General features: G+C 58.1%; 2 protein-coding genes across 3 annotated transcripts; one reads left to right on the top strand and one right to left on the bottom strand.

Annotated features, from left to right (window-relative positions):
- Window positions 1-4940: 4940 nt before the first annotated feature.
- On the top strand, window positions 4941-9804 carry SOX12 (SRY-box transcription factor 12). Its single transcript, XM_056507292.1, has 2 exons — window positions 4941-6589; window positions 6700-9804. Exon 1 carries the CDS (start codon window positions 5674-5676, stop codon window positions 6571-6573), a length of 900 nt encoding a protein of 299 aa, XP_056363267.1. The 5' UTR covers window positions 4941-5673; the 3' UTR covers window positions 6574-6589; window positions 6700-9804.
- A 1432-nt stretch (window positions 9805-11236) lies between these two features.
- TBC1D20 (TBC1 domain family member 20) lies at window positions 11237-21815 on the bottom strand. Of its 2 annotated transcripts, none has more exons than XM_056507600.1 (8): window positions 21669-21815; window positions 19312-19497; window positions 18122-18202; window positions 16450-16636; window positions 15558-15659; window positions 14532-14673; window positions 13711-13889; window positions 11237-13578 (listed from the first exon to the last, which is right to left on the bottom strand). In XM_056507600.1, exons 1-8 carry the CDS (start codon window positions 21709-21711, stop codon window positions 13305-13307), a joined length of 1194 nt encoding a protein of 397 aa, XP_056363575.1. In that variant the 5' UTR covers window positions 21712-21815; the 3' UTR covers window positions 11237-13304. The 2 variants fall into 2 exon arrangements, with proteins under 2 accessions (XP_056363575.1, XP_056363574.1); XM_056507599.1 differs by lacking the exon at window positions 21669-21815 and adding an exon at window positions 20220-20481.
- Between the last annotated feature and the right edge of the window lie 166 nt (window positions 21816-21981).

Genomic DNA, 21981 nt, shown 5'->3' with positions numbered 1-21981 from the left:
GGAGCCCCTTGCCGCTCCGATCCCTCCCCTGCCCGGCACACCCCCGCCCGCACAGGCCCTGCCGCCCTGTCCCGGTCCCCGAGATCTCCTCGAGATTTGCAGTGCCGGGGAACAGCGAATTCCCCCGGGACTGTACCTCGGTCATGGGGGCAGAGGTTACATCGGGATGCTGCAGATGCGCTGCCGCGGGCGGGGACTCCACCGAGCTCTGGCCCTGTGTGGAGCAGCGTCACCCCTGTTCCCAGCTGTGGTCTCTCCACCCGACGCTCGGTTCCGCCAAGGAAGGAGCGAGCCGAGCCCGGTCCGGTCCGGTCCTACCCTGCCCAGTGTGCTTTTTCAGGACCTAGAAGCCCGATGCCTGCCTGTGCAGCTCCGTATCCAAAATGCAGTGATGGAATGCAAGGCTGCGGGTCTCCTGGCATGGGCAACTACAGGAGCTGTTTTTATTTGAACCTGTCTGATGATTCTGGGCAGTGGCAGCACTGTCCCAAAGTGTCCCAGTGAGGGCCTACACCTGACCCCTACACTGGGTCACCAGTCCACCCACACTGGGATATACTGGCAGAACCCCATGGCACCAGGGCTGGTCCCAGGACATCCCTCATGATCAGAGCACAGTGATGGGGAGGGCAGGAATGACAGTAACACCTTTATTGTGCCATAAAACCACATCAGCAAATGCCCAAGGTGCTGAGCAGGACTGGGGGGAAGAAGGGCTGAAGGCAATGGAGACAGCTTGGCATCTCATCCAAACCTGGCCTCTCCAGGTACTGGGCAAGGGGCTGGCATTAGACGAGTGACATCAGACAAGTGTCCCTCCCTGGTGAGAATGCTGAGGAACACCTCGGTACCCGGCGTGCACCTGAGAGAGAGCAGATTTAGGAGGGGCAAAGCACAGAGTGGGAATAAGCCACTGTGCTTTGGCTGTTTCAGTACGAGGAGGAGCAGAAGCAGGAGCAGAGTGACTGCTCAGATGGTCTGTGCTCAGAGATGTCCTGTTCCCTTCATGGCAGTCCTGTCATCAGGGTGCACACTGTGGGTGGAGGGAAGCCTGCCTTGTGTCAGCTGTGCCACCCTCTCTGTGCCCCCAGGGTCCTCCATTGGCTTTCAGTGGAGTCAACCCAGATGCTTGTTCTGGGACCCAGGACCATGTAAGCAGCTAGGGGAAGAGGGAGACACTTTTAAACCAGGGTATTGCCCAGCTCCTGTTTAGTGTAAACCAGAGCCAAACCTGATCCCCAGTCAATCTAGCATTATTTTCTCACACCTCATGGTCTGCCACAGTCACTGACCACTCAGTTCCAGCCCAAGCCCTGCTCCACCATCCTCAGATCACCCTCTGTATGGCAGGCTGAGCTCTTGCCAGCCTTCCCAGAGCAGCAAAGCCAGACACAGCTCTTGGGGCTCTGAGAGGGAGAAGGAATGAATTCAGCTGCTCTCACTGTCAATCCTGAAAGACAAACAGAAGCAGAGAAAGCCCGTTGGAGCAGCCAGGTACATCTGCTTTCTTGCAGTGGGGACAAGTGCGGCAAGCTGGGCTTGCTCAGAGCTGCCTCATCCATCTCCGTCTCAGCTGAGGACAAACTGTGCCTCCAGAGTGTCCCAGCATAGGGTCAGACCTACCAGTGAATTCCACCCAGGGCCTCTGGAAACAGGACGATTTTTAAGGAGGGGAAGCTAAAATGCAGATAGGAATGGATCCAGAGGGGGTTACAGCTCCTCTGGGCTCCACACACTGCCAGTGACATGCAGGGACCCAGGGAGGGCCAGCATGAGCACTGTGCTCCTCTGCACCTTCACATTCCCAGGCTGAGCAATTTGTGGCTGATTTTGCTCTTTCAAGATGTAAGTCCAATGTCTGGAAGCAAAGGGTTAATTAGCAAAACGAAGGGCTGGTGATGTCGTGTGAAAAGTTGCAGGGAGGTCAGTGGGAAAGGGCTGAGGATGGTGGAGAGGGCTCTGGCACAGGCTCCCGCCTGTCAGAGCGGGTAAGCACCAAATGCCTGACTTGTGATGTTACAGAAACTTTCCACTTGGGCCTTCCTGCTATTTTTAACTCTCCCATCCACCCTCAGTAACCCCAGCCCCACCAGCTACTGAGGCTAATTAATCCCCCTTTTTATCATTTTTTTTAAAACAGAAAAAAATTAAGTTCCACTAATCTATCACACAGCCACTTGCCTCCTCCCTCCTGACATGATCTAGGCTTTCCTCCTCCTCCAGCCTGTGCCTCCATAGCTACAGCCATACCCAAACCCTGGTGCAGGAGTTCCAGCCCCCCTTGACACCCACACCACTGCTGCTTTGCTGGCTGAATGTCTGCCCAACAGAGTGGTATTTTCATTTAAAATAAGTGCTTTGTGTACCCGGGGGACAGGAGCTGGGAGGAATGATCCCATGAGCAGACCCCCACCCCAAGCACAGGTTGCCATGTGTCACAGGGCTCTCTCCCTCCCGGCAGGCTGATGGGAAGATCATCTCCACAGGGCAAATGGGATTCATTCTCAGATATGGAATTGTTTGACATTTATAAGATCAACACAGTGTCTTTAACCGAGGATGGAAAGCAAAGGTAACATGACTGTATAGACTCATTTCACAGTGATGTGAGCAAGTAGCTTCCCAGATTATCTTCCATTGTTTTTTCTATTTGCTGGAGTTCTGACCTTACTGAGTCCAGCCGGTTCTGACAGCAGGTCTGCACCACTGCCTTCATCCTCTGCACAGGGAGAAATCCAGTTACTGCTGATTCCTGAGAGCTGGGAAATTCCCCTTGCACCAACCCTGACCTTACCCTCAGGCACTGCTGCTTGCACTGGCAGCACGGAGGAATCTGTCACCGTGCCTGGTGCCACTCTGCACAGGAATGGCTCTGGGAAGCAGAGTGGTGCTCCAGCAGCCAGCTGAAGCCAGGGACAGTATGGAGGAAGGAATTTAATAGGCTGTTGCAGAGGTGATACTGCTGCTGGTCTATGGGGAACTCATCCCGGCTCTGTCTTTTGTCCATTTGGCAGCCTCTGTGCCTCCTGGACACCCCTATATCCCATTGATACTCACCATCCTCTGCCCTCCGGGGATCCCCGGACCCCATCGCCCCCCGAGAACCCCTCTTCGCTAAGGCCTCTGGGGTTGCCTGGTGTCCCCCGTGACCCGAGCCGGTCCCCACGGTCACGGAGGGTGGGCTCGGGAACCGGGCGGGGCCCCCGCTCACGGGAACGGGCGGAAGGGACGCCCCCTGCCGGCTCCGCCCCGACACCGCACCGGGACACGATCACCGGGACGGGATCCACCGGGCATGGTCTGGGTGTCCGGGGCTGGAAGCAGCTGTGTCAGCCTGAGCAGCCCGGGGGGACTGGCCCCGGGCTGCTTGTGGGGTGGCAGGGGCCGGGAGGAAGCAGGCTGTCCCGGGGAGCCCCGGGAGAGGCGAGCCCGGTGCACGGGACCAGCAGCCGCCTCCCGCCCCGCAGAGCTGCTCGTCGCCACGGGCGTTCTGTGCTAATGGGCACCCAGCCGGTCCTGCCGGCGGGGTGACAGCGAACACCGGTGCTATGTGGGAGCGACCGAGCAGGTGCTCCTTGCCAGGGCCATACGGGTGACCGGTGCCGGCCATGACCTCCGGCTATACCGAGCGGGAACGGCTCGGGCAGGCGCCGCCCGCAGGCTCGGCACAAAGCCGAGGTGAAGGACCGTGTGGTGTTCCCCGCGCATCGGGGACGGCGTGGACAGCGCCGGGCCTACGGGAGGGCAGCCGGTGTCCCGGCCGCAGTGTGGGGCCAGCCGCTAGGGTCGGGACAAGGCACAGCTCGTGCTCAGACCGTCGGACGGCCCAGCCCGTGGTGCCCCGCCGGTCGCGGTGCCCGGTCGGTTCGGTCCCCTGTCACCACAGCAACTGGCGGCGGCGGCGCAGCCAATGGGCGCGGCCCCCCGCGGGCCCGCGCGCCGCGGCGACAACCAATGGGCGCGGCCCCCGGCGGGCAGCCCGCGGTCTCCGGGGCAACAGCGCCGCCGCCGCCGCCCCATTGGTGCCGCCCAGCGGAGGGAGCGGGGCCTGATCGGGAGGGGCGTGGCCCCACTCGTGGCACCGGGGAGCCGCGTGTCCGCCTCGTGGGCTGCTCGTTCCCCGCCCCGCACTCCCGTCCCCGCCGGGCGCCGACCCACTGGGAGACAACTGGAATGGGTGGCGGAGACGTGTCCACGAAGGCGTCGGTGTTCCCACAACGCGTGGCGCCGAGTGCTGCAAGCCCTAGTGAGCGGCCCGGGGACTGTTCCGGGCCGGGGCTTTGCCCGGACCACCGGGCGCAGTGGGTGTCCCGAGAGCCCGGTGGGCCAGAAGGACAGGGTTCAAGCGCAGCATTCCGGGGTGATACTCGGTGTTCCGACCCGTCAGACCCCTGCACAGGCCCCCCGCGATCCGCGAGGGTTGTGGGTGCTCTCGAGGGTGTGGATGTCAGGGTCACCGGGGACATCAGGGTGCCTAGACCTGGGGAGCAGCGGGTTACTGGTAGGAGCTGGACTATCCGCGGGTGGGTGCCTGGGAGCACAGAGAGTACCGGCATACCGGGATGTTTGTCTGAAGGTACCGAGTATAACCGGGGATTCTGTGCTGCTCGGGTAGCGGTACCAGAGGCTGCCGTGGGGGTAGTATCGCGGGCATCGGCGAGCCGGGTTACCGGGGGGTAGCGGTGCGTGCCGTGCCTAGCGGGGGGGTACCGGGAGCGCAGGGGAGAACCGGGGTACCGGGGCGTGCCGGGTAGCCGGGCGGTACCGGGGGTACCGGGGCGTGCCGCGCTGCCATTCTCTCCAGCAACCCCTCTCGGCGGTCTCCCATTGGCTGAGCGGGATCAGCCCCCCCGCTCCGCGGCCAATGGGCGGCGGGGGGCGGGGTCCCCCATTGACAGACCCGGCGCGGCGGTGTTTACCGGGGGCGGCGGGGGCGGGGCGGCCGTGGCTATAAGAGCGGCACCGGGGGGCGTGCGGCTCCTGGGCTGCCCGCACCGCCCCCGCGCAACCCCGACCCGCACTCGGACTCGCCGTAACCGCCCTACACTCTTTCCGACAGCAGCATCTGCCACTTAACCGGAGAGGCATCACCGGGGCGGCGGGGAGCAGAGCAACCCCGGGGCGGAGCCCTCACGGCGTGCAGTATCCCTAGGCAGTGCGGAGCATCTCCGAGCCGGTACGAGCATCCCGCAACATCCTCGAGACGCCGCCGAACATCCCCGGATTGGTGCGGAGCATCCCTGAGACGGTACAGAGCATCCCGGAGCATTCTCAGACTGGTACCAAGCATCCTCGAGGTGCTACAGAGCATCCTCACACCGGTACCGAGCATCCTCGAGGTGCTACAGAGCATTCCGGAGCATCCGCGGACCGCTGCGGAGCATTCAGGGACAGCACCGCTGCAGAGCATCTCCGAGCCGGAGACTACCGGGACATCCCGGAGCCCTTCCGGAGCATTTCCGCGGCCGCCGCCCCGGCGGAGCCGGCCCCGCCGTGCGCCCCCGGGCCCCGTCGAGGCCGCCTGCGCCCCGCCCCGCCGCCGCCCGCTCCGCACAATGGGGGCGGCGCGGCGCGGCGCGTAGCGGCGGGCGGGGAGGCGGCGGCGGGCAGGGAGGCGGCGGCGGGAGGGGAGGAGGAAGAGGCGGAGGCGGCGGCGGGGTACGCGGCTCCGGGATGGTGCAGCGCGGCCCGCGGGGCCGGGGCGCGGAGGCTCGGCGGGAGCCCTGCGCCCCGCTGCCCGCTCGTGACACCGAGCCCGCCTGGTGCAAGACGCCGAGCGGGCACATCAAGCGGCCCATGAACGCCTTCATGGTGTGGTCCCAGCATGAGCGCCGCAAGATCATGGACCAGTGGCCCGACATGCACAACGCCGAGATCTCCAAGCGCCTGGGCCGGCGCTGGCAGCTCCTCCACGACTCCGAGAAGATCCCCTTTGTCAGAGAGGCCGAGCGTCTGCGTCTCAAGCACATGGCTGACTACCCCGACTACAAGTACCGGCCTCGGAAAAAGGGCAAGGTGGGCACCGGAGCAGCCCGCCCGCGGCTCCCAGTGAAGATCAAGCCCTCCGTGTTGGGCCGTGTCTCTACCAGCCGCAGGCAGCCCGCCAAGCTGCCCACCAGCCCCAACAGCCCGCAGGAGCCCGCAGCAGAGGTGCCCGCTGAGGACAGCCCTGTGGTGCCTGGCACGGCCGCCTGGCACCCGCCACCCGACGGGGAGAACAGCCCCCAGGAGCCCCCTGCACCCCTGAGCCCTACCACACCCTGCCCGGAGCCAGGGAGCTCTCCGGAGAGCGGGTCCCCCTCTCCCATGTCGGCTGGGTCCCCTCCCTCTTCCTTCAGCTCCTCCGACGAAGAGCTGGAGGAAGACCTGCTGGGGATCATGCCCGGGCGGGCGCCTGCCAGTTCCACCTGTGGTGCCCTGGACTGGTCCGTCTTCGACAAGGACCATGACCTCTACCCGCGGGGAGGCTCCTCGCACTTCGAGTTCCCGGACTATTGCACGCCCGAGGTGACGGAGATGATAGCAGGGGACTGGCTCATGTCCAGCATCTCGGACTTGGTCTTTACCTACTGAGTCCCACGCTCTGCAGGTAACGCTCATTTTTATTTTCATCCGCAATCAGGTCATATCAAAAAACAACCCAGGAAAAAAAAAAAAACAAAACGAACAAACAAACCGAAACCAGCTGTTTACATGCAGGAATCAGGTATTTTGCCTTGAAGCTGCTGGAAGGCAGAGCCCCTGTTGCCCCCATCCCCTGGCATACACCCATTCTCCATCCGTCTGTCTGTCCGACTCTCGCCTCGTGCCCGCAGGACGCATGATCGCCCGCCGCGGTTATTTGTCCGTGAAATGCATCTCATCGGGTTTTCATTGTCACACCCGGCCGCTTTCCCCCACGGCCCCGGCGCTGACAGCCATGGCTGCTCCCGGCCGCTCCCATCTCTGCCAGCACCGTGTGCCCTCCCGCTCTCCAGGAAGTAGGAGCATCCACGCCACCCCAGCTCTTGGTGCTCACCCCACCTTCCCCATCCCTTGGAGAATGGCTGATTCCGTTTGGTTTTTGACTGCATTGAACGCATGGCTTCAATTTTCTCCTCTTCCTCTTTGCAGCCCTTGGGGAGGGATGCCGAGCCATGCCAAACTGTCCCTTCCCAGCTCCCTATTCTGAGAGGGGGTCCCTGGCTTGGGGGTTCAGTGTCCCACAGCAGTGTCTCCTATCCTGTGGTGTGTGCTCCCCGCCACTCGCTTTGGGAAGAGTGAAGTTGCACACACGTCACGAGCACGTGGGCGCGGGAGGCTGTGTTGTTTCTCTCGCCAGGCAGTTGTGAGCGGAAAGCTGTGCCACGGAGGGAGCCCGTGTCCGGAGTCACCCCAAAATTGTATGGGGACCAGCCCTTTGCTAAGCAGCCAGCCCTCATTTTAACCTTGGAGCCTGTGCCCGTGCGGGACCTGCTGTGGGCTGGCTGACCTTGGCCAGTGGAGCCGGGTGTCACCGTGCCCAGCCGTGGCGTGTGGTGCTGCCAGGACGGTGGGGAGCAGCACGGAAGGGCAGGGTGGCAGAGAAGGGCAGCTGTGGGAAATCTGCCTTAAGCAACCGCCCAAACAGGTCCAAGAGCAGCTGCAGCCAGTGCTGGTGGCCGTGTGGGGTGTGTGTGATGTTCTGGCACAGGGCTTCTCCACACAGCACCACGCTGGGCTCCGCTGCCGGCCAAGAGCAGGGAGATGCTGGCAAGGAAGGTGCTGCTGCAGCGGCTCCTCCAGCTGGGATTTTCTTTGCTTTTCCTAATGGCTCCTTCCTGCGACAGCCGCCTCCTCCCACTGCCGGGAGCACGTGGCTGCAGTGCTGGCTCGGCAGCTGCCGCAGGCTGTGGTTGGGGGGCAGGGGCTGCGCTCTGGTACAGCTGCGCTGGGTGGGGACCCCATACATCCCTGGGTCATGGCTGGGGCTGGCAGCGACTGCAAGAGCTGTACTGGGCTCGGCAGCAACCGCTGCTTGAAGCAGCCCCTGCAGCCCCTCATGACCTCGATTCTTCAGGGGTTCTGGGTTTGTGGGGGCCCCCGGACCCTTTCCTGCCAGTGGGGTGCTGGCGGCAGCGGAGCACCCGTTGCTTGGGGCTCTGCCTCCCTGTTTTTGGGCTGCCGGTTCCCCCAGTCACAGGCTGCCCTGTGCTTGTCCCTTGCTGTCAGGCTGGACTGAGCTGTGACCAGGGGAAGGACATTCCCCTCCTGTGTCATAAGGGTGCCTAGGAGTAGGTGCCTGGCCCTGCTGCTGGAGCTGCTGGTGGCCCTGGCTCAGCCGTGGGGATAGGCACTGCAGCGCAAGGAGGGGCGTGTCCCCGGGCCCTTTGCAGGGATGCTTGATGTCCCCCAGCCCAGTCCCTGGGGGCCCCTGGAGGCCCCCCGCGATGGTCAACCATCAGCAGTGTAGATGTGTCGGTGTGTAGCGGTAGCTGTGCGTGTGTGTTGGCATTAGCCACGGTGTTTCAGTACCCCCGTGCGGGTGCCAGCCTGCGGAGCCAGGCGGGCATCACGCATCAGACACGTGTTCCCTGGATAGAGCGCGTCCTCTTCTCTGCGTCCCCTCCCTCCCCGGCCGTCCCCCACCGAATCCAGTCCCGCCCCCAAAGGTGGAAAAGCCAAATAAGCGCCGGGACAGCCGTGATTCTGGCAGCCTGCTCCCGCCTCACCGCCGCCTCGGGGGTCTTTGCCTTCCCACCCCCTGGGCAGCCCCGCGCCAGGAGCATCTGAAGCCCCCTCCCATGTGTGAGCCGGGTTTGGGGTTCCCGTGGGGTCCGGCGGCCCCAGAGCTCTCTGACACACACGGATCTCACCCAGCACCTCGGTGCCTTCCTGGGGTGCACAGCCACCCCATTCTGTGGCCAGGGGTTCTCAGGGAGGGCGCTGAGGCTGACAGTCACCTGCCCTCCATCCCTGTCCATGGGGAAGCCAAAGCCCCCAGGTACCAGCAAGGCCTGAGGCCACATTGAGGGTCTCGTATCACATGTGTGCTTTGCTGACCCTGCAGCTCAGGGCTCAGCTTCCGTTCCTAGGGGGTCCCGGTGGTCCCCTACGTGCTGTGCATCACCCTTGAGCCAGGGTGATCCCTCCACAGACCGTCAGGCGAAATATTTCCTCAGGAGCAGGTTCTGGGTCAGTGCCAGAACCAGAGCCAGCGCTGGGGTCTCCTGCCCTGGCTGCAAGCACAACATCATCCGCTTTGTCCCTGTCCTCACCCCTGTCCCCCTCCTCAAGTCTCGCCGGGTGTGTTTGTCAGGGAGAACCGTCGTGGACAATGGTGGATTTTCTGTGCCGTGTGGTTGTAGTGCTTAGAGACCCCTCCCAGCGTGCGGCCCCCTCCCGCTGCGCCCCCGCTGCCCGGTGCTGGCTGGCATGCGTGTGCGAGCGTGTGTGCGTGCGCGTGCGACATCCCGTCATCACTCCAGACAAAGCGAATAATAATAATAATAGTAATAATAAATAATAAAAATAAACCAAACCTCTCTCAGGAAGCAGCTGCCCTGGCGGCGGCCGAGTGGGCCGGGGGTCCCCGGAGCTGGCGGGGCCCCAGCGCAGCCTGCGGACGGGCGCCAGCGCTCGGGGTCACCTTTGTAGTGTCGTGTTAGTGAAGGGTCCCTGTGTCTGTTATCTTGGAGAAACAGGATTTTTAGCCGAGGGGCAGTGATGACCCCATCTGGGCCTGTCTTGGGGTGTGACACAGCTGGCCCTTGCTCTGCAGAACCTCGGCTAACAATGATCCTGACTGTTGTGATTATGGAATAAAGTGTGTTGGTCTGCTCCCCATGGCTCTGCCTCCTTCTGTGCTGCCTCACTCCTCCCAGGGGAATTTGGGGTTCCCAGGGCTATGTGAGGTCCCCATGGAGATGTGGGAATCCCAATGGCCAGCATCCAGCTCCCATCCAGCACATCAGTTCCCACCTTGAGCCCCAGTTCCTATGGGCTCTCCCACAGCGGGGAGGTTCATCTTCATCAGTCAGCAAGGGCTGGACGTCCCTGGGAGCAGTGTGAGCATGTGCATGTGTGTGCACGTATGTGCTGTGCATATGCAGCCCCTTGCCCCACCCGTGTGTGTGTGGGCAATCTTGGCACCGCCCCCGACTCCGTTCAGCCAGGGGGAGGGGACCGAGGGCAATCAGGGGGGAACCGGAGAGGGAGGGAACTGGGGGTGCTAATCCAGACCCACAGGAGGGCCCGGGGGGGAGGGCACGAGGTCACGCGCCACTTGCATCACAGCCAGACCCCCGCCCCCAGTCTCGCCGAGCTGTTGCCACGGCAACGAGAGGAGCCCAGAGCATCCCCGGGTACTGCCAGCCCCTCCTGCTGCCCCGGTGCTGCTGGGGACTGGGCTGGTCCCGAGGGAGGGAGAAGTGCAGGGGTTTCCCATGCCATGGTGACACCCCAAGTCTGCAGGCTGCACCCATGGGAGAGCCCCCAGCACTGCCCAGGGCAGCAGTGTTCCAGTGTGGTGTCACTGCAGCCCCCAGCAATGGGATTGTCTCTGCTCAGGGGCACTGCTGGGAGCAGGAGGGACCATGGTGCAGCCACAGTCAGAGCTCACTGGACAAAGGTCAGGGCCACACGGGGCTCTTGTCCAGCATCACTGTGGCCCACACAGGCCCATACACACATTGCCACTGGCCTGGTTCTGAGTCACATGTGGCAGTAGACTCTTGGCTACCCCAAAGGTGCCACATTCCTCCCTCCACCACTCCTCCTTCCCCCCTGCTGCCCAAAGGGTGTCCCTCTCAAAGGGCTCCAAGCACTATTAAAATGGCTCCTGGAGAAGCCACAGGCAATTAAAAGCAGCCAACAGGACTGCCAGCCTTGAGCCATCCAGCCCAACCCACTTCCAGCCTGGCAAAGGCAGCAGCATTTTCCCAGCTCAGCAGAGCGTGCCCTGGGAATTGGGCATCATGCCTGGGATCTCCTGCAGCCAGGCACCCGGCCTGGGGTACAGGGCAAGCTGGAAGGTCAGGCTATTTCCAGCCCCATGCTACTGCTGGGGGGGACAGCCCAGAGAGCCAGCAGCACACACAAGGCCTGGCATTGGCCCAGAGGGAGGCAGAGGGATGGAGAACAGTGACCAGGGCACGCATGCACCCTTTGGCCCTGCTCCTGCTCCTCTTCCCACAGGGCTGCTGGCCTGGCCACAGTTCTGGGCCACAGAGTGCTACAACAGCAGATGTGGCAGCCCCGGCTTGAGGAGGGCAGGAAGTGTGTTTAGTAACTGTTTATTTTACAGTTTTAGTGTTTGTAGAAATCTGCATTTACAGGGCTAAGTCTTTGTACAGAGTAACTGAAGCACCCGCAGCCATGGTCCCCTCCCAGGCCCTTCTCCCCTCCCAGAGACAACGCAAGAAGTAAAGTGCATCATGGCCAGGGAATGGAGGGGCTGCAGGGACTCCTCCTGGGGGGGCTCCAGCCATCCCCTCCTTCAGGGTGGTGTACAGAGTGGTCCTGGGCCCTCCAGCAGCATTCCCAGGTCACCACACTCTCCTGCACCAATGGTTTCTAAAGTGCTAAGTGATCCTGCCTCCAGTCCTGCTCTGCTGCTCTAGGGGTCCCAAGGAATGGGCTTTGCCTTCAGCCACACTGGGAGATGCCCCCTGAGCAGGTCCCTCCAAGGGCACTGGCACCACTGAGGAGAGGAGGGAACAGGTCTTGCTGCCTGCCTGGATAAGGGCAGTTTCACGCACTCCACATTTCACCTGCAGAGGCAAAGGGACCTACACAGAGCTTCATGGGAACACAAGCCAGGAATGATAACTGCCCATCTGCCCTCTGGCCAGAAAGGCACAGCCCTTCCATGAGCAAGGGCCCACAGGGCAAACCAGAACATACCCAGGGCGGTTATGGACCAAGAAGGGTTGGAGTGGGGGATGCTGAGCTTTGCAGGGCATGAGTTTTCTTCTCATTTCTCTCTTTCTTCTTCTATCCCAAAATCCCTTCAACAAACACTTCCTTTTCAGGTATGCAGCCCCTGGGCATGGCACAGATGGCTATGGGCACAACAGAGCAATGATGGGGCAGCGGGAGGGAGCCATGAGGGACAGGTAAGGGCACTTGAGGGAGATTTAGCAGCTTGGGGGAGAGGTAGAGGCATAGTGTCTATTGGCTTTGTCTCAGTGGGACACTGAGCTGTCTAGAAGGATTTGCTGCTTAACTTGGAGGGCAGGGAGCGCTGGGACTGCCAGTAAGACTGGTGGGGAGATGGGAGCTATGCAGGGGTCAGGGTGGCCGTTCTGGGAAACCAAACCCCTCGTGTTATTTCCAGAGGCGATGCTGAAGCCTGATCAGCTTGTGGGGGAGGTTTCTGACACATTTCTTAGTGCAACAACTTCCATCCTGTGCAAAGTGTTTCACAAGGTAGGAAAAAAACCTTTCTCCATGTGGGCATGTTAGTGTCCACTTCCAAAGCCATTAAAGAAGTCTGCAATGGGTGTTTACAGTGCCACTAAGGCTTGTGGTAGCATAACCTGGCACATGACAGTACACACCTTCAGCAGGGTGACTGCATTCGTGTGTCACTTCACTGACCTCAGATAAGGTCATTGTACTGCCAGTGCAGCAGTGGCAGTGGCTGAGAGCTGAGGGGAGCTGCAAACAAAGCAAGCTGCAAAGATGTGGAAGCAAAAAGAGCCAGGGAGTGTTACACACTGATGAGAAGCTCACAGCATTATGCTGGCCAGGGTATGGGAAAGGTTTGGCTCTGCTCAGAGGGTGCCCAAAGGACAGGAAGAGCTGGAGCACCTGCAAAGCTGAAGGCAGATCGTGGGGCACACTGGAGCAATTAAGAGCTAAAGGGCTGCCCTGTTCCCCAGGAATGCAACAGTCCTCCACTCTCACACACTCAGGCACCCAGAACAAACTCTGTTGGACACTCTCCTCCAGGTGAGGATCTGCTCTCACTCCCACTAGTTTTCCCCAATGGAGAATGCAGGATCATTTGGGCACAGCCCACGCACAGCTCTCCCTTTGTACAGTCACCTGAGCACAGCCTGAACAGCCAAACTTGTCCATACCTCTGGTTCCTCAGGGGACAGCAGGAGTGCCTGTCTGCTCATCCTTGCACAGGGAGAGGGTAACAAGGTGAGCATGGTGTGGGGAACAGTCCTGCTGGGCTGGTTCCCTCAGTCTCTGTCACAAAGGCCAAAAGCGTTACTGGACGCCGTAAGAATAAAAAATAATCTTCAGACAGGTCGTTTCTGGACACGTCCTTCATCAAACATCAGCCCTTCCTGCTGCGGATGGATGCAGTAACAGTAAAGGCCTTTCCTCCGGTCTCAGGGGAATATCTCCAGTTCAAACTTGGGTGCCCACTCCAGTGCGCTTTTCACCACAGCCAGGGCAGCTGCTCCTAGTGCCACCGTCAGCCCCATCACTGCCAGCTTGACAAAGCGGTTGGTCCGGGGCTTTGTCAAGATGGATTTTGTCCTCTCCTCCCCTCGGAGCCGTTCCTCCCCTCGGAGCCGCTCTCTGAAACGTTGTCTCAACACAGTGTCTGGTTTCTGCTGCACTGATGCCAACTCAAAGTCCTTAAAAGTGGAAGCCGCAGTTCTGCAAGAGAAGGAACAGGTCAAGGAGTGTCCCCTGCTCACCTCTGGGACCAGCCTCTGGGCAGGAAGATCTCCACAGGAGGCAAGACCTGACAAGGGGATGTAGGTAACACAGCAGCTGCCCAGCACTCACCGTTCTGCCTGAGCTGCCTCCTTGGCGAGTTTGGAAGGTGGGAACTGGACAAAAAGGACCCCAGCTTTGCTGATCAGAGACTCATAAGGAAGGTCCTGTGGGATCTGGGACAGGAGGTGGTGGACAGAGGCCATGTCACACTCGCACTCCAGAACTTCCTGCTTCCGATGCAGCACGATCTGCAGAGGAGTGAGACGAGGACAGACAAGGAAGTGGGGACAACTCCTTGGAACATGCTGACACTTGTTTCAGAGCCAGAAAATAAACCACTTTTCTTCCAGCTGAAAGACCTTCTTCAAGAGGACACACTGCAGTGAAGCAATCACTGGGAAGAGAAATGCCAAACCCCTTCTGAGACTCTGAGGCCATGGGAAGCATCTTTCAGAGTACTTAAGTCTGTCTGCTGAGCAGAGCCTGCTACTGGCAGGTCAGAGACTGGGCAGAACCTCAGCAGGGTTTGACTTCATGACTTGCCCTCTGCCATAGGAGGATGGGCAGGTGGATGCACAGCACAGGGCTGTCCCCAGCCAGCCAGGCAACCCAGTATGTGACCAGAAGCAGGACCAGCACATGAAAGGAAATAAAACCAACGTGTCATGCTGCCTCCACAGCACTGAACTGGCACAGCCTGCACATTTGGACACCTTCAGGCTGCCCTGATTCCCCAGGTTCCCACCTGCCCTTTACCAGGGACATTACTGACTGCATCTGCAGAGCAGGGTACAGCTGGCACTGGGTTTTGCCTGCCTCCCTCTGTAGACCCAAACTCCTGCCACCTCAGAACAGTACAGTAAATCTCTGACCATTCCATCAATACCTACCACAGCCGCAAAATAAATGGGCATCAGTGGGTGGCAAGCCAGGAAGAAATCATATAATCGTACAACGTGCCGGAAGTCAGACAAAACGTGGCCAAACCAGGTGATCAGCCAGCTGAGAGCAAAAATGGTTCCCACCTCCGCACTACAGAGAGAAAGAGCCATTAGGTCAGCCTGGAAACAGGGATGAAATGCTCCCAAGCCACCCCTGTGCTGCAGAGCTGTGCCTGGGGAAATAGAGCTGGCAGTCAGTGGAGCACTAAACTCCCCCGGAGCAGGAACTGCACTTCTGACACAAAAGAAGTGTTCATCCCCTGTGCCACCTCCCGTGACAAAGTGCTGCCATTACTTGTGTCACATCCAGTGGGTGCCACAGCAGAGGCCAAATGCTGCTTTCAGGGGACCCTGAATGTGTGATGTATCACGGTATTGTCTGGCTTGCTGGCCTGAGTGCAACTGAAATCCTGCAGCGCAGACAGATGTTTGGGTTCCTTCCTACCCTGAGGGCTTACTACTTCTGGGAGTTTGCAATCAGGGTTGCTACGCCAAAAAAAGGGACACACCTGCCCAAAAAAGGGCTCTGAACTGACTCTTTCCATTTACCTTCCTGCTTCTGATTTGATCTGCCCAGGCACACCTGTGTGTCCCTAATGCAAAACCTGGGAATTATACCCGGAACTAACAACAAACTACAGCAAGATCCCACCAGCCACACAAGTGGTCACGTGAAGCAGTTGTAGCATTTCTACAACACTGCCTCCAAATTCCCAGCCTTTCCAATACAGACTGCAGACAAATGGGCTGAACATGGCCCCATGTAAAACCCCTCCAGTCAGGCAGCACAGATTTGAGCCTGCTCAGAGATGAGTGCCACATGGCTTTGGGGTGTCACCATCAGCTGTGGGACAGCTGTTGACTCCCTGAGGAAGCCACTGTGGTGCTGGGGATGTGCTGGTGGAAACAGCCTGTGAACAGTAACCTGAGACAGGCAGGGGAGAGCTAGCAGGCTCTAAGGGAACATTTGCATACCTCTGCATGAAGTCATGCACCTCAGGGTTCACCTGGTCTATGATGGGCATCAGGTAATTTAAAATGTGCTTGGTATTATCCATTGTTGGGTCCATGAAGTCCCTGAGGAAAGATTTAAAGGAAGCTTTGTCAAGCAACAATGTCAGTGAGCTCTCCCTCCAGGGAGGCAGCAGAAGGTGAAGTACATGCAACAAACAGCCTTGCTGACACGGTGGCCCCCACCCCCAAGGAATTCTGTCTTTTTGGAGTAGCCTCCTTCCAATTTGTCTGGGACACACAGGGCTGACCTCCACATAGAACCTAGGCCCAGACCATCATGCTGCTGTCAGCTGACACTTCTTATTTTGCTGCAGTGCACACAAGAACCATAATGCCTTTCCAGTACCCAAAATCTGACTCTGCCTGAGAGAGGAGAGATAATCCCTCCAAACCACACTCTCCAGCTGGAAGCTTGCTCTTATTTCAGTGCACAAACAGGAAAGACTCTTCTTGTGGGGTACAGGACACTGGTAGTACAGACCACACTGGCCAGGGCAAGGATATGCAAGGACAAGTTGGAGGCAGGTGCTGAGCCAGCCCACAGGACCTGGAGAGGCCCTGACAGCCAGACAACCATGGATAATGCATGTGTTGGCTTTTCCATCTCCAAGAGATGCTACAAATTAACCGACAGCCTTCAATTATCCCTTCCCCAGGGCACAGCTCCTTGCAAAGCCACATGCAGTTGTGTGGTCAGACTGCTCTCAATCACCCCTCTGGGTACAGGCATGACAGGCAGCTGCTTTAACCCAAGGCTCTGCCTTCCCAGCTCCCCTTCCAGGCCAGCTCCACCTGCACAGGTGTCCCCACAGCCTGAGGACACACAGTTGGATCCTTTCCTCCCACTGAGTACCTGAGATGATGTGTTGAGAGCTTCTCCACCAGTGCTGTGGCCAGCCTGTTCCCCACCACCAGGAGGAAGGTGACCACGATGTCATGGTATCCCTGGTAGTAGTGGAGCTGGGGGTTGCGCTTGAGGACGTGGAGGATGATATCAATGAGCTCCTCCTGCAATCCTTCCCTCTGGTCATCTGGCATTCCTGTGGGAACAGCAGAGGTGGCACAGCTGTGTCACCTACCAGTTCCTGCTGTGGGAGCAAGGGCAACTGTGGTGTGCAAGGAGAGCACCTGTGCATTTACTAACCTGCCTGATCCCAAGGAATGTGGTGCACGTGGGAAGATGGTAAAACTGGCAGAAAAAACTATCCAAAGCCCTAATGCTGTCTCCCAAAACTCTGCAGGACCAGGAGAATCTAGCCAATTGCTGAGAGGTTTAATCTTTAGATCTGCAGAACCCTTATCTGCAAGGAAGTCACTGTGGAGGATAGGAGCAGGGTTTACAGATGTTTGCACAGTGCTGCTGTGAAGAGAGAATTGTTCTACACATCCAACACTGATGAGGACGTTTTAGTAATTTTTAATTTCCCAGGAGTTCTAGAAAAAAATTAAATGGGACCCATTTTCACAGAAACGATGCCAACTGCATCAGACTGCAAGGCCTCCACCAGCACAACTTTCTGTCAGTTCACTGCTAACAACGTGTGTTAAGGGACAGGATGTCACAGGAAAAACATTGTTCCTGCCCTGCACAGCTGCAGCCAGTTTCTGGCAGTCCTTGTCAACAGATAAAATGCCCAAAGGCCAAGCAGAGAGTCCCAGCAGAGATCTTGCAATGACAAAGTTCTCCTTTTCCTCTGCTTCACTAATGTAGCTAAAAATAGGCAGGAGGCTGCCATTCAAGGGCAAAAAAATCTGTAGGAGCAGAGCCTCCAGGAATCAGGCCTGCACACAGCATCACGCCTGCAAGAATCAGAGTGAATCAAGTGTTTATACAAAATAAAAGTGGCAGAAGAGGGAAGCAGATTCTGGCCAGAAATAACGACTGCTCTGCACAGAGAGCTGCTGGATTTAGTGTTTTATAAATAACACAAGGTACCAGCCTCTCACCAGAACTAAACAACTGCAAAACCATTTTGCTTCTAAATGTTCTAAGTTCTGTTAAATTTGTTGCAAGGACCTGATTCTGAGACTATTTTATACCAGGAGTTGCTCTAAGCACAGACAAACCTGCCTTCCCTGCCCCTGAGCTAGACCATGGACTAAAATAAACCAAAGCAAATGGCATATTTCTCAAGCTTTCCATCTGTCCTAATCTCAACAGGTCATGGTGCTCAAGATCTGTGTAGGATCCATGAAGGATCTGTCCTCTCTCTGCTGCAACTGCCTGCCAGTAACAGCCTCCTGGCAGAGGGGCTCAGTGGGGCAGGTGAAGTGGAAAGTTGGAAGAGCCACACCAAAAACCATCTGTGCAGCAACAGCTGAAGGAAACTGATGGCTGCAGAAGGGCTTCACTGCAAGAAGCAGCTGCTGTGAGCTCACAAGGAAAAGAAAGGCTTTCTAGAAGTCAGGCCTTTGAAGTAATGGAGTGTCGCCTTCTGCAGCCTCCCAGGGAGGTGTAAGCCAGGAGGAGCCCCACAGCATTGCTCCTGCCCTTGCAGAGTGGGAAGAGTAGAATCCCCCCTCACCTGGTGGGAAGCGGCGCAGGGATCGCCGCACATCCAGTAACACTTGCTGGTAATCCTTACTGTCCTCTCGCAGCTCCTTCCCTGCAGAGAAAAAGAGCAACAGGATTAACATGAAGCGGTGCAATGGTATTGGGAGGAGAGTGAGGTGAGGGTGCTGCTGAATGTGGACATGAAGCTGCACACACCCACTACTCCACTGTATATCCCCTTTTTCATGTCACACCTCAGCCCTGTCCCTGCACTTTCAATGTCACACACTCTAACACTAACAACAAATGAGACAATTATTTCTTTAGACAGCACATGTTATAATGCTTAAACTGACAGCAGCATTCCCAGCATTCTTAGAAACATCTCTGCTACACAGTTTTTGAATTGCTGTCCAATTCAAAGTGTACTCAGTAGCAACACTGTAGGAGTGCTGTGAGATCACAAAGCGTTTACAAAATAGAAGCAATTCATTAAAATCTCACCCAGGGTTAGCTAAGACAGTTAAAACAGAGAAGTTCAGTGAGCCAGCAAATTCCTTCAATGCGATCAAGTGAAGTTAAACATTGTCTTCCAGTAGCTCTGGTCACCTTACATCACCCTAATGTCACCTGGCTCTTGACTGAGGTGGGAGGATGCATGTTTCCAAACAACCATAGAATTAGGAACAACAAAATCTGTCCTGGATGACTATAAAAGCTACAGGACCTAGAGCACATACATTGCTAAGGTTTAAAAACCATGTGAGTACTTCACCAGGAAGCTTGCTGTCCCTGTGCCTATTCTGACCAAAAAAATATGCATGCTTCACACAAGAACTGCTTCCTGGCAGAGACACCTTGGGAGAATTTTGGCCACAACAGGGCTCAGCACAGCCACTCTTCACAGGAGCAAAACAAATCAAGTCTGATTCTTTCTGCTGCAGGTGAACTTACATATGTCATCTAATGCTCAGGGCCACACTGACTGCATCCACAGTGAACTGATTCCATGACTACCACTAAAGAAAACAACAAATGTTGTTTTTAGAAGTCATGTATTGTTTACATACAACACAGTACTGGTGCTGCAGTGAGTCCCCTTTGTACATGAGCTTAGTGGGAAATGCAACACACACAGGGTAAAGGCAGGCCAGAAAGTACAAAGTGACAAAGGTCACTGAGCAGTTCCTCCCAAGCAACTGAGTCCAAGCTGTTCCATACCTGGAAGAGGGGGCAGCTCATCTGTGTTAACACTGAGCAGCTTTGGCCACACTTTGCACCGGATCTCGTCCGTGAGCAGCCCGCCCTCACTGATTGCCATCCGCCTCAGCGCTGCCACGTCGATGGGGTCACTGTTCAGAGCCTGGTAAATCTCTGCCACTTTTCTTTTCTTCTTAGCATCAAAGTCTGCAAAAGGTCACAGAGATGTGAGCTGACAGGCAGTGCCAGTACAGAGCAGGGGTTAGCAACAGTCACTCACAGTGATGTCACACACACACAAGGGAGATGACACAGGGCAGTTGTCACACTCTCAGGACAGGGATGACCCTCCAGCTGAGTGTCCCCATTTCTGCAGGCTCAGCATTGAGAGCACCTCAAAAGGCACTCTCACTACTTCCCTATCAACCCTGGGGGTCCCACTGTGGGAGGCAAACGCTGCTCCTCCTGACACCTGAGCTGCCACCAGAGCCCAGACGGAGCCTCTGGCTCCTGTCCTTTCCAACGGCTCATGTCTTCCTGCAAAGCCATCCTCAAACTCTTTGCTCTCTGATGCAGCTGCCAGCTCAGATGTCAAGTGTTTCCTAAGACCAGGACTTGGGAAAGTGTTCTAAAAAGGTTAGGAAAGTGTTCCCAAAACTGTGTTCCTACCGGCTCCCAGGTGCAGCCGTCTTAGGAAGAAGCCTGAGTATTTCCACTGACAGCAACAGACACAAGAAAGGACACAATTATACCACAGTTAAAGAATCATAAGCACATTGACTTGTCCTACAACAAACACAGACTTGCCAGCCATCAGTACACACACAGCTCAGCCAGTAGGAAACAATTCCCACTGTTTTGAGGAGCACAGCCGCTCGGGGCAGGGAGGGAAGAGGGTAACACACAAAGCTCAGGTTAGACACACTTACAGGACACCAGAGCACTTCCCAGGGAGCGGAGAAGGGACACTACTTCACACCACATGGTGGAATTTGTCACCACTGCCTCATGCGAGGAAAGAGAGAAGTAGCCGAGAGCCACCTGATATTCCACACTGGAGGAGTTCCTAGTAAGAAGGCTTTGCTGAGCAACTGCGGGGCTGGAGTGCAGGATGAGGCCACAAACACTGCCCTTCCCTAAAGGCTTTTCCCATAGATGCAACAACCCTTGGGATCCAAACAGGATTCGTGCTATAAGGGACGTGTCCAAATAGGATTTGGGGAGGGAGGGATTAAAAGGATTTCGATGGAGAAACAGGTGTTTCCTAAGGCCTCGCCCTCCCGGCAGCGATAGGGAAGCTCGTTCCTCTGCCCACGTGGCACCTCAGCCACTGCCCCGGCCCTGTTCCTGCGAGCTCCTGGCTGGAAGTGCAGCTCTCAGCGAGGTCTGAAGGGAGCCGGCAGGTCGGCAGGCTGTTCACATACACAGACGCTAAGTAGTCGAACAATGGATGCTGTTCCTTCTCAAGGACTCTTTTAAAAAACTTCTTGGGTCAAAACAAGCTGTAACAGCCTACGACTGAGCTCCACCTCCCTCCGAATTCCAAGCTCCCGGTAACATTAAATCTCCAATTGCTCACACAGTGAATACAGCTTCTTTTATTTCCTTTCCCCCCCCCGCTTGTGCAAGCAGCGTTATTTGCACAACAGAAGCCAGCTCTGCTCAGCCGGTTCCCTATTCCCAGCCAGTTCCCTACCCCCAGCTGTTCCTGATCCCCTGCCACACGCGCACACTGGGCTGTCACATACCGATATATCAGGAAGGAGGAGACAAAGCCTACGGGAGAAAGAACTGTTCACACACAAAGAACTTGAGTAGTGGGAAGGAAGGAGCACATCTTGCGGGCTTCTCCGCTCAAACTTACTAATAAAGACCCCAATATTTACACTTTTCAAACACACAGGGGACAACAGCTGCGAGTATTACCAAAACCAGTGCATTTCAAAACATGTTCTGAGACCTTAACTCCAAGGTTCACCCTTGGAAGAAAAGACACAAACCCAATATGAGGGCGGTCTAAAACCCAGATGGGTCCGTCGGTGCTTCTGCACCGTTGCATCGACACACGGCCTCGCCAGATCTGGCCAGCTCAGCGCTGCCGCAGAGCCCTCAGTCACTGCCGGGGACCGCCCCTGGGCCCAGCAGCATCAAACGCATTCGGCTGCTTCCTGTCCGGAGACCCGCGGGCTGGGCCGGACCCTCCGCTCGGTCCCGGGATCCCCGGGACCCCCGCCCGCTTCCGCCGGGGCGGCTCCGAGCGCAGCGCCGGCCCCGCCCCACCGCCAGGGGGCGCCGCCGCGCCCGCAGGGGGCGCTCCAGCCCCCACCCCCTCGGCGGAACCACCGCCCCCCGCCCGCCGGGCCTGGCCCAGCCCGTACCGTGGCCGCCGACGCCGTTGCGCGGCGGGCTCTGCCGGCCCATGTTCCCGGGCGCTGCGGCGCATTCCGGGCCGGACACCGGACCGGACCGGGCCGGGGCTCCGCGCTCCCCGCGCCGTCCGGTCCCGTCCCGCCCCCGCCCTCTCCCCCCGCCCCCCGCCCGCCGGCGCGCGGGCGGGACGTCACGGCGCGGCAGTGCGCAGGCGCGGCGCCGCCAGGCGGCTCGCACGGGCGGAGGCAGCCGCGCATGCGCAAACGGAGTGCGCGGCCGGGACGCGTCCGCCCCGAGCGCGCGTCAGGGGCTGTTTAGAAG

This window comes from Oenanthe melanoleuca, chromosome 20, assembly GCF_029582105.1.
Source record: "Oenanthe melanoleuca isolate GR-GAL-2019-014 chromosome 20, OMel1.0, whole genome shotgun sequence".
Taxonomy (NCBI): Eukaryota; Metazoa; Chordata; class Aves; order Passeriformes; family Muscicapidae; genus Oenanthe; species Oenanthe melanoleuca.
This window is presented reverse-complemented; position numbering and strand designations above follow the sequence as displayed.